The following is a 15755-nucleotide window of genomic DNA, read 5'->3' as shown; positions in this document are numbered from 1 at the left end:
CGAGCCTTCATCGGTGTTGCTCGCTAACAGCAATTGGCCCAACCGTCTGTTCAGGCTATACATGCGATCTTCGTCTTTAAATGTGTATCCCGTGTCCTTTTCATTGGCTTGTTCCGCGCGTGCAATGCACTGTTGTAACGAGGATGCAATCGCGGCTGGCGCGTGATCAGGTACTTCTCAACCGTGCTGGGCAACCGGTTCGATCACTGTGCCGAGACTCTCATGCCCACGCTCTTCAACCTGGTGCCCAACAGCGCCAAGGTCATGGCTACCTCCGGGGTGGCTGCCATCCGCCTCATCATACGCGTGAGTGCCCTTGAACGGGAAGGGTGTTACAGGCTCTGTGGTCTTTACAGTAAAGTCACGTAGGTAAAAAATCTAATGAAATGAATGAAAACAACTAAATTAAATCAGTGATTTAGTTTGAATTACATCGGTGACAAATAAATTGAATCAGTGATTTCATTTAGTTGTTTTCATTTATTTTATTTTATTTTTTTACCTACGTGACTTTACCGAAACAACCAAAGAGTATGAATCCTTGCAGTCACGAAAGCTTCAAATCTACAAGGGTTTAACAGTTGAGTGCGTGTAGGAATGTAACAGGAGGTTTGTGGGTTCGATCCCGACCCTGCGAGATGTTAACTACCTCGCCTGGTATACAGGCGGTCGCGGGTTCCATCCCGACCCTGTGGGATGTTAAGTACCTCGCCTGGTATACAGGAGGTTGTGGGTTCGATTCCGACCCTGCGGGATGTTAACTACCTCGCCTGGTATACAGGAGGTTTGTGGGTTCGATCCTGACCCTGCGAGATGTTAACTACCTCACCTGGTATACAGGCGGTCGTGGATTCGATCCCGACCCTGACGCCTGTATAACTGTAGATTTGCAAGTTCTCCCCGTGGTCGCGTGGGTTTTTCTCCGGGCCCTCCGCTTAATCCCTCCACATTTGGAATCGGCGTCGCGCGTTGAGATCGTTTAAGGGCGCTATAAACTTGCACGTGATGATACGCCGCTTCGCCGAGCAGTCATTGGTGAGCTCGTAAGCTGTCTATACAATGTCTATGCGCCGCTTCTCGGTGGCAGCCCCAACAGTCTGGAACGATATCCCTCTGCACATTCGCAGCATCACCTCAATCGCCTCTTTCAAGAGAGACTTAAAAACTCACCTCTACAACCCACGTGTTTTCGAGCGACTCTGAGCTTGGCTCCGCGCCTCTGAGTTGCGGCCACTACGTCTGCAAATTTGCGCGCGTTACAAATTGAACTATTATTATTATTATTATAGACAGCTAGGTCGCCTCTGAAAAGGAGTGGCACAGCAGCTCAGTGAGAAGGGGGTTGGGGGGCTTTACCTGGTGAGCAAATTTCGTTGGAGAACATTCGCCTCCTTGTGATCTCCCGACAGCATACGCACACGGCGCGGCTCATCCCACTCATCACCAGCAACTGTTCTTCCAAGTCTGTGGCCGTTCGACGGTGAGCTTTTCCTCTGCCGCCCTCCGACGCCGTCGCCACCGCCACGTGGTTCCTGCCTGGCCGCGCCGTGCAGATGCCGGACGCAGGCTGGCTGAGGACATTGTCCGTTCGATTTTAGTTTTTTGCCGCGTGGAGAGGCAGAGGCCCAGCGGTCCGGTTGTGTGTTTGTCGAACTTTTGAGTCAAGTTCAAGTTAGGTATAGCCCTGTGAGCCATTCGGCTCTTGAATCGGGTGCAACCGCAACAATCAAAAAACAAAAACATGAACATAAAACATCTTAAAGTGAATATGTGACTAAGTGCAAACAGAAAATCCAAGAAAAGACAGCAAAAATATTGCAGAAAAAACACCGTGCACCAACGCTGTGTGCAAAAATCCCAGTGGGATGCAAGTCAAACAACAACATGTCTGATGGCAAAGTAGTGCAATGTGTACATCGCATGCTTTCTCGGTGGATTGTGGGAATCCTCTTCTTTCGTATGGATTGATGTAGATCGGTGGTTCTTAACCTTTTTGGAGGTACCGAACCCCACCAGTTTCATATGCGCATTCACCGAACCCTTCTTAATTGGAAAAATTAAATATGATTTTTTCCAATTCAAAACATAGGTATATGTTTTACTGGTGCACAATCATATGAGTCGGGTGTGTGTCTTGACCTCCGCCGAACCCCTGAGACTGACTCACCGAACCCCTGGGGTTCGATCGAACCCAGGTTAAGAACCACTGATGTAGATGCAGAGCAACAAAGGCAATTTCACATTCAGGTGGTCAATCCCAGACACAGCCGCGTCAGGGGCAGTGTATCGCTGTTACGTCTCTATGGTATTTGTGGATCGGGCATTGCGTCGCTATGTATTGTACGGTCTGTTCTGGACGACCACAGTCGCACACTGGATTTTCCATTTGGGCATCGGGTACGCTCATCTGCGATGGTTTGTGCATTGGATGCGGTTTAGGGTGGACCATGAGCTTCGGGGCAGATAAAAACCGGGCATCTTCTGCGTGGGGAATAATGAATGTGCGCGTAGATAGTTAAATAAATACCGCGGCATGGTTGTGTTTATTTACCAAAACAACACTAACCTCGAGCTGCATTAGCCCGCTTTTGTGTTTAGCAGCATTTGTTTGGGCCTGTTTGGAAAATGCCGTTGGATTGCCAGGTGTTCTCGGCAAGACAGCTCCACGAATACATTGGGGTGGGGGGCTTGGGCAATGCGTTACAGCGGCATTTTGTAAAATCTACACAATGGCCCTTTCCTGGTGAATTAAAACACCGTTTGTTAATGTAACACGTAGTAGGCTTTCGCGACCAATATCCATAATAGAGGTTTTGTTGGGTTGGATGGTGTAAATATAAATGCCTCGTTAAACCCACCACCATCCGACACAGCCAATTAGTAAGGTTTGTCACGTAAACAGAACGGGCCAATTCGTTACTAGTACAGCACCAACCGGTTGTGTGTTGGAGAGCAAACCCACAACTCGAATTGTAGATGTAGGATTACGTGACGAACCACACTAATTGGCTGTGTCGGGTGGTGGCGGGTTTAACGACCCATTTTTCAAGTTCTAACCCGAAAAAAAACCTCTGCTATGGACCATTTGTTAACACTACACTAACAGTCTGACTCCGACCACTCTCGCACGACGATATTTGTGTTTGCTACTCCGCAAATACTGGAGGAAGTCCACAACTCTTCCTATCACTGTGTGGATCAGAGGTTCATTGGAAGGGATCTCGGAGGGTAGTTCTCCGACATCCACTTCCGTAGCCCCGTTCCGTGACGCGTCGCTGCGCGAGGGTTCCCAATGGATAACCTCGTCTCGAGACGTTGACGCCGATAGCCCCGGTCGGGATAAAAGAGCAACGAGATTTCTCGTCGTGTTGATTCGTTACGTGAAAATGTAATTCCATGCAAATGCATCGAAGAGGGCTCGTAAGCTGTCATTTCCGTTCGATTTCTTTGGTTGTGACTCGGTGTGATCTGTTGTGGTTTGTTTCGTAAAGGAGATGTTTTGAGTTCATGGACCTGTTGCTACAAGTCTGGCAGATCAGCTCACTTGAGCGGTAAGTCTTTATGAAAGTTTGCCCGATGATTTATAGTCGGGAGGCCACGTTTGGATTGCTCATGTCATTTGGCTCGTTCAACGTTTCTCTAACTCTGGATCGCCATGCCATAATACCTTTGCTGATCTCGTCAAGAAGCATGAAGCATCACGCGAAGTCCGGTCATCCTCGCAGCGCCGCCTTTTGGCTCACCATCGAACAAAGTCGGTCACCGCATGGCGCAATTTCAGATGCGGCCGTCTGGAACGCTCTTCCGATATTAGGAAGCCACTTTGAAATCATCTAGATTGAAAATAATGTATTTTTACTGATTTTTGTGTTTAGTTTGTTGTCCTTCCCTTGCATCTCCAATTAGCACGGTTGGCTTCGTACGGTGCGAAAGAATTTCAACATAAATATCTGTAATACTGGTAGGAACCACCTGGTTCCACCAGCCCACAGGGGATTATTGTGTCCATCCGTCCGTTGTGCATCCAAAAATGGGAGGGGTAGGGCTGGCTGTAGAGGGGAGGGTGGGGAGGGGCTGGGTGGGGATGGTGGGGAGGGGCTGGGTGGGGAGGATGGGGCTGGGTGGGGAGGGGCTGGTCACCCCGTGGTGCCCTTATAAAACTCAACGTTTGACCTACTCACGCCGGCTTGTGCCCGCCCTCACAGTCGGCCATATTTGCGGAATACACCACGCCGCCGTTGACCCTGGCCATTGACCGAGCAACCCAACGTTCCTACCAGCTCTCATATTTTTTACTGGCAAATGAGGTACCAATGGTGATTAAATACTTGCGAGGACGAGTGAGCACGCGCGCCGGGGAGGCCCCGCGTAAAACCCGAGCGTATTTTTCTTACCCTCCCCCCCCCTCCTCTGTTTTCCACCAGGCATGTCACGGTGCTGTCGGACACCATAAAGAAGGGCATGCACGACGCTGATGCTGATTCCAGGGCGGAGGCCAGGAAGTAAGTTTGGACTGTGCGGAACGGGCAAACGAGGGCGTCGCTTGGCGCGTGATCGGTCCAGCGTCGTCGGCGATGCCCTGGGGTTACGATGCGGTCACGGCTGGCTGATCGTCTGGATCAGAAGTCAAGAGACGCGGCCTTCGGACCACTGAGATCCTGGGTTCGAATGCCAACGCAACCCACGGCTGCGGCTAAAGCCGGGTTCTGAAGTGTTTTTTTTTTTGCTAGTGTGTCGGTCTCGTCTTTGGCCACCGACGATTGCGCGCAAGATAAGGAAAAGGCAACTCGGGACGAGAATGGGCCACAGTCGGTCATTGTGAGAGAAAAGAGTGTTAAGGCTGGACTCGACACGATGTCAGTGAGAAGCAGGAGGTCGTTTCAGACGACAGAGACAGCAGCAAAGAAAGAAGATTGAGCAGAGGTCAACGAGAGAGGTTACGACAGAGTCCTCGGTTGTTGAACGGGTGGGCATGTAGCCGTACGTTTATTCACCTACTAACACGTCGGTTTCTGCTGCCTGTGTTACGATCCAAAGTCGATTATTTTTGGTTAGGCCACGCATCGCCTGACCTAACCCAAAATCAACTATGAATATTCATCAATAAGCAGGAGATCTGCAATGGAGAAGGGCCATTACTGTCAACTTTTATCTATATTTTTTTGGTCATTCAAGGGTTAGGGTTATTGACAAATGTTATCATTGTCAACAAAACATTTCTTTAGTGCGTGTGTTGAATGCACATTGTAGATTCTGGTAAATACAAATATGGAGCTTCCCACCACATTCACTTGCAATGGCTGTGGCCAGGTTTGCTACTCAAGAATGTGCCTACTAAGTCATTATTGGCGCTCCAAACCCCACAGCCGAACTCGTAAGGCGGAAAATAATTGCCTCCCGAGACACACAGGCCTATATATACAGTAAAACCTTGGATTGCGAGCATAATTCGTTCCGGAAACGTGCTTGTAATCCAAAGCACTCGTACATCAGTTGTGATCACGTGACGCTCGGCAGACAAAGCGTATACACGTACTGCTCGTATTGCAAGACCTCGCTCGTTTATCAAATTAATATTTATTTACAACTTTTGCTCGTCTTGCAAAACACTCGCAGACCAAGTTACTCGCAATCCAAGGCTTTACTGTAGTTCATTAAAAAAAACATCAGATTCTGCGAAGGACGAACGGCTCGTACCGAGTCGGCGTTCGTCGTGACGCTCGGTTCACGTGTACAAAGGCCCAGACGTTAACCGAGTTGACGGTTCTGTTGCGCGACAGGGCGTACTGGGGCTTCCGGACTCACTTCCCCTCCGAGTCCGATGCCCTCTACACGGCGCTGGAGCCCAAGTACCAGAAGTTGCTGAGCGGCACTCAGCTGCAAAGCTCCTCCAACTCCCACTTCGACCGCTCCGCGTCCAGCTCGCAGGAGAGCCTCACGTGAGTGAGGTGCACGCGAGGTCGTGGGTTCGCACCCGACCCCTGACGACGCCTGTGCAATTGGAGTTTTGCGCTGTCTCTCTCGGTCTCTCTCTCCCCGTGGTCGCGTGGATTTTTCTCCGGCCGCTTGAAGCAGGTTAAGAATATCGCCGTCGCGCACGCACGGATTGAGTTGCACCTTTTGACGTGCGCGCTTGTCCTCGGGGAAGGAATAAAATCGTCAGCACGGAAGCCAAACGGCATCTGTCGGGGCTAATGCAGTATTTGCGAAAACAGTTGTCCTTAAATTTCGATTTAAAGCTTTCGTGACTGCAGGGATTCACCTTCTTGGTTCTTTCGGTAAAGTCACGCAGAATGGAAATAATAAAATAACAAAAATTAAACATAATAATATAATTCTCACGACGTATCGGCCACAATGCAAGCAGCCGTCCTCAGGTGGAGAACAGGTCTTTCGAGAAGGCAGAGTCTGAATGACACGCCCCAGGCTTGGAGCGTCTATTTAAGCTGGGATGGAGGGGGGAAGAGCGCCTTGACAAAAGAATTTGCATATCAATAGGAATTTAGCATATTTATGGGAAATGCAGATATGCGATTAGTACTACTTGTGAAATGCGTAGGAGGTTTGGCGGGGGGTTTAAAGTCATTATGCCCGTGCATTATGCAGGATTAGCGTGGATTGTCTTTTTTGGTTTGGCATGTGTCCCCAAGTACGCCAACGGTGGCGAGCTGTTAACTACCTCGCCTGGTATACAAGAGGTCATGGGTTCAATCCTTACCACTGACAACGCCTGAATATTTGGAGTTTGCCTTCTCTCTCCCTCTCTTCCCATGGTCACGTGGATTTATCTCTGGGTTCCTCCGGTTTTTCCCCCTCCACATTTTCAAATCAACGTGCGTTTAAAGTGTTTGGCTGCTACTGTAAATTTACACCTGATAAGTCACTTTGTTGAGCTCTCATTTGTGATAGCCAGATCACTTCTGAAAAAGAACTATTTCGCTCAGTGGGCCTTACCTGGCAAAATAAAAAATGGTTGCACCATCTTCTTGGTTCTTTCGGTAAAGTCACGTAGAATGGAAATAATAAAATAATAAAAATAAAACATAATCAAATTATTCTCACGACGTTTCGGCCACAACGCAAGCAGCCGTCCTCAGGTGAAGACCAGGTCTGTCGTGGAGACAGCATCTGCACCAGTTTAATTTTAGTTTTAAGTGGTTTGGCACGGCTCCGTTTCGCGTTCGTACAAAATTAAAAACGGTTGAATTTGCAGTTAAATCTGGGGGGTAGGGGGGCTGTAGGGGGGGGGGGGTGGAGGAGGAGGGCTGTGGCTATTGGAGGAGGGAAAAAAAGATTACCTCCGTCCCCATGTGTGCCGCTAGATGGGAGGTGATGGGTGTGGCCTGACGACATCATGGGCATCATCAGCCTGGGGTGTGTGGGGTTTTTTTTGGCGAGTTTCTCTCCTTCGGGAGGCAGAATGCGTGGGGGCGGCCGAGTTGACTCATCGTCCTAATCGACCCGTCATCCCAGCTCTAAGTGTCCAGCTGGAATGTGCGTTCTACATGTGGTGTGGGGAGCGGCGGTGCAGCGGTTAGCGCGCTGCGCTACGAACACGCCGGCGACCCGAGTTCGATTGCCGCTCACGGCCACCAACACCAGCGACGGTTATCTGATCCGGTGCCGGGCCTTCCCTAGGTTGACTCGGCCGCAAAACAAGTACCTGGTACGATGTGTAAACATGGGGAGACAAAGGCGGCCGGGTGTGATGCTGGTGCTCGATAACGGCACTTGCCCCAACATTCTGTTGAGGCTATAGGAGTGGGGGGGGGTCCTTTATCTTGGTCTTTGATGAATGCATGGTGTGGCGTGCGTTTTGTTCCCGGACGTGGTGCTGGTACCTGCCAATGGCACTTGCCCCAACAGTCTGTTGAGGCTATTGGAGGGGGATCATTCGTTTTTGCCTTTGATAATTGCGTAAGGTGGCGCGTGTGGTGTGCGTTTTGTTCCTGCAGGAGGGTGGTGATGCCCAAGCGCGTCCCCGTTCGGCAAGCCGACGTCCCGGCATCACAAGGTGCATCTCTCGCGAGCGTCGACCGAGGTCGAAAGCATTCGTACATCCGCTGCGTTTGTCCCTCGGCCCACGTCCGTCCGTCCGTCCGTGTGTCTGTCCTTCCGTTTGTCTCAATGTCTACCTTGTGCACGGTGAGCGCCCAGTCACGCTTTCGTTTCTTTTCCCTGCTTGATCCCCTTGACTGGAACCAACTTCCGCTGGAGTACACCTTAGCATTTTTTTTTTTTCGATTTAAAGCTTTCGTGACTGCAGGGATTCATCTTCTTGGTTCTTTCGGTAAAGTCACGTAGAAGGGAAGTAATAAAATAATAAAAATAAAACACAATAAAATAATTCTCACGACGTTTCGGCCACAACGGCTGCTTGCGTTGTGGCCGAAACGTCGTGAGAATTATTTTATTGTGTTTTATTTTTATTATTTTATTACTTCCCTTCTACGTGACTTTACCGAAAGAACCAAGAAGATGCACCTTAGCAACCATCTTTACTATAACTTCCCAATCTCTTCTCCTCTGCCCATCCTGCTGCTACTGCTACTCCCTGCCCTACGCCCTCCAGCTACGACCAGGCCTACCCCAAACCCTATCACGACCCCTATAACTACCCCTATCACTACCCTATAACTACCGCAACCCTGATCATTACGCCGATCGCTACCCCAACTCCTATCACTACCCCCATCACTACCCCAAGCCCTATCACTACCCCAAGCCCTATCACTACCCCAACACCTATCACTACACCTATAACTACCCCAACACCTATCACTACCCCTATAACTAACCCCAACCCCTATCACTACCCCTATCACTACCCCTAACACTACCCCAACTCTTATCACTACCCCCATCACTACCCCAACCCCTATCACTACCCTTATCACTACCCCTATCACTCACTACCCTTATCGCTACCCCTATCACTCCTATCACTCCCCCTATCACTACCCCAACCCCTCCTTAACCACTCCCACCTTTCCTCCTGTCACCACAACTGCACCACGACTCTTAATAACAAGCCCGCTCCCTCTTTTAACCACTTATCACCTTCTTCTTGGTTCTTTCGCTAAAGTCACGTAGAAGGGAAATAATAAAATAATAAAAATAAGACGCTGTCTTTCCAACCGACCTGTTCTTCACCTGAGGACGGCTGCTTGCGTTGTGGCCGAAACGTCGTAAGGATTGTATTTTATGAATTTTTATTATTTTATTATTTCCTTTTTACGTGACTTTACCGAAAGAACCAAGAAGATGAATCCCTGCTGCAGTCACGAAAGCCTTAAGCCACTTATCACCTCGCGTGCAACTTGACGATCGTTGTGACGCGCCTTGGGACTAAGGCGCTGTATCAATCCGTGCGGGACACGGTGAGGTTCCCGCGCCGAGCGTAAAGTTTGACGCCGACCCTCTCCTCGCCACGTGCCGTGGCCCAGCCGGATCAGCTTCGGCGGCGAGGCGGCGGTCGTCGGCGGTGGCGGCGGCGGCGACGCCGGGATCCGGCCTGCACCGCTCACGCAGCGACATGGACGTGAACGCCGCAGCCTGCGCCTCGTCGCGCAAGACCTTCGCTGTGCCGGCACCCGTCTCCTCCTCCGCCACGCTCGGTCGGTCCGCCGTTCTTACGCGGTCGCACGTCTTGGGGCACGCGTGCGAAGGGAGGTCGGACATCCGTGCGGCGCTCCTTCGCTGGCCGTGCGCGACGGGTTTAGTGAATTCCTTGCGCCTCTTCTTGGTTCTTTCGGTAAAGTCACGTAGAAGGGAAATAATAAAATGATAAAAATAAAACATAGTAAAATAATTCTCACGACGTTTCGGCCACAACGCAAGCAGCCGTCCTCAGGTGGAGAACAGGTCTGTCGAGAAGACAGAGTCTGAATGACACACCCCAGGCTTGGAGCGTATATTTAAGCTGGGATGGAGGGGGGAAGAGCGCCTTGACAAACGAATTTGCATATCAAGAGAAATTTAGCATATTTATGGGAAATGCAGATATGCGATTGGTACTACTTGTGAAATGCGTAGGAGGTTTGGCGGGGGGTTTAAAGTCATATCATGCTCGTGCATTATGCATGGGCATACCAGCTCTGAACTTCCAAACATTGTTTTAGCGCGGGGTTCCTCCGTTGGCCTCGCGGGCCGTATGTTTAAATATATGTAACGGTAATAATAATGAACGGCCCCTTCTGTGCTTACATCCAAAAAGTGCCTCTGCAGTTGCAATGTTGTCTCGTTTGTATCGGCGTTTTACAACTCTCCGTTGCATTACTGGCAATGCGGGAGGATGTTTTTGTTCTATTATCTATGTAGGTCCTTCTCCCGCACCTCCGAATCGTTAAACTTCTGTTAAGTATATTCTTGGTTTTTTGGGTAAAGTCACGTAGACGCTGTCTTTCCGACAGACCTGTTCTTCACCTGAGGACGGCTGCTTGCGTTGTGGCCGAAACGTGATTTTTTAAATCCTTTATATTAAGTTCGCGTGCTTGCTTGCTTGCTTGCGTGCTTGCTTGCTTGCTTAGGACCGTGCACATCTTTCGGTCGTTTTTTAACCCACTTCCCGTGATCCAATCGAGCTGACATTTTCCACACAGACTCGTTGTGCCAGACAATTATTGTTCGTGAAAAAAAATTCCCAAAATTTTACACTTTTTAGGCAAAAAAATTGTATTTTACATATATTCAAATAGAACGCATTCATGGCTTTGGCTGAACGTCAGAGTGTAAGAGCCCAGAGCGTAACCCCTCCACAGGCCGTGGCGGAGTAGCACAGTTGGTAGCGCCCTCGCTTCCCATGCCAAAGGTCGCGGGATCGATCCCCGCGTCCTCCACAGGCGAATATATTTTTAAATCCTTTATATTAAGTTCGCTGCCACGCTTATAAAGGATTTATAGTGAAAAACTTTGTTTTTACGGGTTCTACTTATTTTTACTTTTATTAATTAAAAATTTTTCCCTACGTGACTTTTCCGAAAAAACCTAAGAATATGAACGGCCCCTTGTTAAGATGGCTGGCCTCCGCACGCGCCGTTTCGGTCGTGAGTGTTGCTTCACCATACTTCACGTTTGCCGAGAGAAATTTGGTGATGGGGCGGCGGGCGGGGTTGGGGGGGGACAGTCAACGACGGTTGAGATGTCGTAAACCGAAGGAAGGTGTGATCGTGTGCGTGCGCTGTACCGTCGCGCCACCGCCGCACGGCACGGTGGGCGGCAATTGAAAACGCGGCGACATGACGTGCGTGCGCGCGCGTTCCCTTTCCGATCGTCCAGGCCGCGTGCGGTCGCGACCTTCGACCTGCGGGGCCATGAGCAGCCCGGCGACCCCCACGGACGCGCGGGGGCGGACGCGCGCCAAGGTGTCCCAGTCACAGCGTGAGTCTCTTTCAGCGCCGGGTGTACGCACCGCACCGGGTGGACGACGTCGGTGGGTGGGCGTCAAGCCGAGGGCACAAAGCACCTGCCGGAGATTTTCTCATCGTCAAGTTGGAGTCCAAGTGGTTTCCTGCTCGTATGGGCATTGAAGCGTTGCTGCAGATTTGCCGTTCACAGAACTTAACCAGCGGTGTCAAATCCACATTTCAATATTGATCTGAATCAGAATTATTTCTTTAGACTGGAGGAATCTGATGAGCCATGAAGCTCTTTTTCACAGTTGGCCAGTATGGACGGGTCACCGAGTTACAACATCAAACAATACAAAAAAAACCGATAGGAGTGCACCGTAGAGAAAAGGTAAGCATCGCCAGGGGTCCAGGATCAAACCCACAACCTCCTGCATACCGGTGCGAGGGAGATAACGTTTTTTTGCCGCCCTGCCCTTCGCGTGTTTTGTCGCAGCCGGGAGCCGGTGCGGGTCGCCGGGCCGCGTCACCGGCGCCGTTCGGAGCGCCGCGGACGCCGTGCCGGGCCGGGTGGCGCAGCGAGTGCCCGTGGTGCCGTCACCGGGCACGGCGCGCAAGCAGCACCGCGTGCCACGCAGCCAGGGCGGGAGCCGCGACAGCAGCCCCAGTCGCTCCCTGCGCCGTGAGTCCTCGAGTGGGTTTGGCCACGGAGGCCGCCGTCGTTCAAACATCTGTCGGTGAAAGACGAGTGGACGGTCGTGAAAAAAATGATGTGCAGCAAAGCCTTGGATCGCGAGCATAATTCGTTCCGGAAACGTGTTTGTGATCCAAAGCACTCGTACATCAAAGCACTCGTACATCAGTTGTGATCACGTGACGCTCGGCAGACAAAGCGTATACACGTACTACTCGTATTGCAAGACCTCGCTCGTTTATCAAGTTAATATTTATTTGAAAATTTTGCTCGTCTTGCAAAACACTCGCAGACCAAGTTACTCGCAATCCAAGGTTTTACTGTCTATGTTCGTAACTCGCGGATTTGTATTATTTTTGTTTAATTGGCGATTGGTTTCGTGTGCAACGTGGGAGGGACAATAGTTTTTTATTTTTTTATTTTGGTGACGAGCACGCAGCGCTGTGATCCAGGAGATGGGAACATTGGTAAGGGATAAGGCCAAGAGATTTTGGAAGGAAACGAAGAGAACAGGGGGGTGGGAGATTGCGGGGATGATATCGGTCGCAAAAATATTCGTCATCGGAGTGGAATTTTTTGTATTTGTAAACGCCTTAATATGTAGAGGACCGCAGAGCTTAGAGGGAAAATGTGGCGCTGGCTCACGGACCCGGCTGCCGCCTTTTCCGCTCGTCTTAGTCCCTCGCACCTCTTGATTCGTGCTGCCATTGTTACATTTATTGTTCCTAAGCTATCGCACCGGTGGTTATTTGCAGTGTCGCGTGGGAGCCGCATCCCACGACCGAGCATGAGCCAGGGCTGCAGTCGGGACAACAGCCGGGACGCCAGCCCCGTGCGGGGATTCTCTGCGCTTGGTGAGTTGCTTTCTGCCCTCGCCCGACCGTGCGGTCCAAGCAAACAAAGACAAAGATCCCCCGTGTAGCCTGTAACAGGCTGTTGAGGCAAGTGCTGTTCGCGAGTAGCACCTGTGAAGGCCGGCACGGCACACGAGGGGGTGGGTATCCAATACTACGTCCGTCCCCCTTTGTCTCCCTCGTGGCAATGAGGCTGAGTCGACCTAGGGGAGGGCCAGGAACGGTTCAGATAACCATAATTGGTGTTGGCCGTGAGCGGGAATCGAACTTGGGTCGCCGGGTTCGTGGTGTCCCGCACTAACCGCTGCACTGCCGCCCCACACACACACACACGGCGGGAAGCTCCTAGGCACTCTCTCTCTTTACTCTTGTCTCTCCTCGGCGTCCGTGAGTTCTGCCGCGGTCAAGAGGTCATCGCCAACTTGAGTAGAGTTGACGATGAGGCTATCCCAACGGGCAGCAGTGAGCCAAAGAGACGGCTGTCCGGTTTCGTCCTCGTTAGTCGGGACAGTTCGTTTATCAACGCTCACCGTTGGCCCTTTCGACCCCGGATGCCAAACACAGAGAGGCCTTTCCTTCGTACGATGGGGACCCCCCCCCCCCGCTTCTCCTCCCCCCCACCCCATTGAGCTGGTGGTCTAAACAGTAACACGGCCACACGTTCAGCTGTGTCAGGCTGGTGGCGCAGACAAGGCCAAGATCATCGTACGCTCAGTGGTGTGGCCACGTGGCTCGCGTTGACATTGCCGAGCGGGTTGGCTCGCTCGCCGCTTGCTGTCGCAGATGTTCACGGTTCGAATCCGGCGGCCGCCCCCCTGGTTACGAGAGCGGGTTGTCACAGCCGTGGTGTTAGTAGCGCACTACGCGCCGTCTGCTCCGCTCAAGGTGGACGTTAAAGATCGCAAGAGCAGGCCCATCGTGTCCCGGCGTCAGTCCGAAAATAACACCGCATTTTACTCGATACACAGCAGAAATCATCGCCCCCTGTTGTCAAACTAATGCCCCCCCACCCCCCCTCCCCAGGTCACTCTTGCGAATGAAACTCATCCTGGTCTCTTGAGTTCTCACCACCTGGTTAAACAAAAGCAAACTTGAGAACATGGTGGGAAGTTGTGCCTTCATGCTGTCCGCGAACGAGCACGCCTTTGCGAGTGTTGGTATTTCTGTCCCGTACCGCTGTCTGGCGACTGGCACGCCGTCTGATTTCACTTGCCTGGCTCTTTGCTGTTTCCCCAACAATGTCGCTGCCCTGTACCCCTCCTGCTTCCTGTCCTTGCCGGCGTTATTTTAACCAGCACACTCTGCTTGCAGTGTCTCAACGGCACTCTCACTCCACCAGCTCTCTCTTCCCCTCCGACTCACTGCGCAAAACAGGTGACGCGTCGTTAATCCCTTTGCCGGACACTGCTTCACTTTCCACCCGCCTCTTCCCCCACCTCCCCTCCCCCACATCGCTGTCCGTCACTTTCACTTCCCGTTTTCGTGACGCTCGTTGTGTTCAATGGGCAATCGACGATGCCATCGATCGCGGTGGGTTTAAGCCGCGCGCAATGCAGGGGTCGCGCCCTATCCGTCCGTGTGTGAAAAATGATAACGCATATCATTTCGCATGCCGAAATTATATGCAAATCTACATGCAGATTTGTCAGGGTCAAAATTTACCAAAAGTTAATAAATTACGCATAGCAATCATCGCCCCCCCCCCCCACCACCTACTGGCAGGCCAAGTTCTGAGTCATCTTGTGCCGATCTGGAGATCTGCCACTGGGTGTGCCCTTTCAAATGTTTGAGATCAGACGTGATGTAAACGCTCTGCATCGGCAGATAATCTTGCGCTGCTTGTACCGTGATGCTAGATGCACGGCATTGCCATTCCGATCTTGTTCGCGCACCCTTGTTGTTGCGTTGTTTTGTTTACTTTTTTGTGTTGTTGCTGTAACCAGGTTTTTGTAATGTAATGTTACTTGCCGACCCGCGCCCCCCCCCCCCCTTACTGGACATCTGTGAAAAAAAATAACTTTCTAGCTCATCCGATTCCTCCAGTTCTCAAGAAACATTCTTGATTCTGAAACTACATGTGCGCCATCGAAAAAGAGCATTTATTGGCCAATGTTTTCTTTTTTTATGACACCTGCGCCAAAGTAAAACCTTCGTGACTGCAGGGATTCATCTTCTTGGTTCTTTCGGTAAAGTCACGTAGAATGGAAATAATAAAATAATAAACATAAAACATTATAAAATATGCAAATTATTTTGTCAAGGCGCTCTTTCCCCCCTCCATCCCAGCTTAAATAGTCGCTCCAAGCCTGGGGTGTGTCATTCAGACTCTGTCTTCTCGACAGACCTGTTCTCCACCTGAGGACGGCTGCTTGCGTTGTGGCCGAAACGTCGTGATAATTATTTTATTATGTTTTATTTGTATTATTTTATTATTTCCATTCTACGTGACTTTACCGAAAGAACCAAGAAGACAAAATAAAACCCTTAACTAACCCTAAATAAGTTGACCGGAGCGATGCTGACTGCGGAGGTTGCGTGCCTGTCGTGTCCGTGGCGCCCCCCTATCGTGTGTGAGCAGTGGCTGACCGGTTTGGGTTGGATCAGGCAGCCTACCTTCCGCCCTCCCTGCACGCCATGCGGGTCCTCAACACCAGCCCGGAGATCGAAGCTGCCTTTGCGGACGCCCTGGTATGTGCCCGCTTTGTTGTATTGTTACGCACGTATGTTGAACTTCTTTTGCACGGTACGTATCCAACAGTGTTGCAGGGAGGGACAACAAACTGAACAGAAAAGGTAGTTTTAAAGAAATTCTTTTCAGTTTATATATAAAAGTGCATCGCTTCAGTCGATTCCTAATAT

General features: G+C 50.9%; 1 protein-coding gene across 1 annotated transcript in view; it reads left to right on the top strand.

Moving 5' to 3' along the window:
• Positions 1-15755, top strand: part of LOC144736654 (CLIP-associating protein 1-like) — a 51069-nt gene that overhangs the window by 3140 nt on the left and 32174 nt on the right. Inside the window, exons 2-13 of the mRNA XM_078619226.1 lie at positions 143-306; positions 1410-1480; positions 3492-3551; positions 4425-4502; positions 5781-5939; positions 7956-8014; positions 9447-9617; positions 11278-11379; positions 11845-12030; positions 12798-12896; positions 14208-14270; positions 15475-15584. Coding sequence (XP_078475352.1) covers positions 143-306; positions 1410-1480; positions 3492-3551; positions 4425-4502; positions 5781-5939; positions 7956-8014; positions 9447-9617; positions 11278-11379; positions 11845-12030; positions 12798-12896; positions 14208-14270; positions 15475-15584 — 1322 coding nt within the window. The remainder of the gene's footprint in view (positions 1-142; positions 307-1409; positions 1481-3491; positions 3552-4424; positions 4503-5780; positions 5940-7955; positions 8015-9446; positions 9618-11277; positions 11380-11844; positions 12031-12797; positions 12897-14207; positions 14271-15474; positions 15585-15755) is intronic.

Source organism: Lampetra planeri, chromosome 62, assembly GCF_965212315.1.
Source record: "Lampetra planeri chromosome 62, kcLamPlan1.2.h2, whole genome shotgun sequence".
Classification (NCBI taxonomy): Eukaryota; Metazoa; Chordata; class Hyperoartia; order Petromyzontiformes; family Petromyzontidae; genus Lampetra; species Lampetra planeri.
The sequence above is the reverse complement of the archived record's forward strand: the minus strand, read 5'-3'. Positions and strand labels throughout refer to the sequence as shown.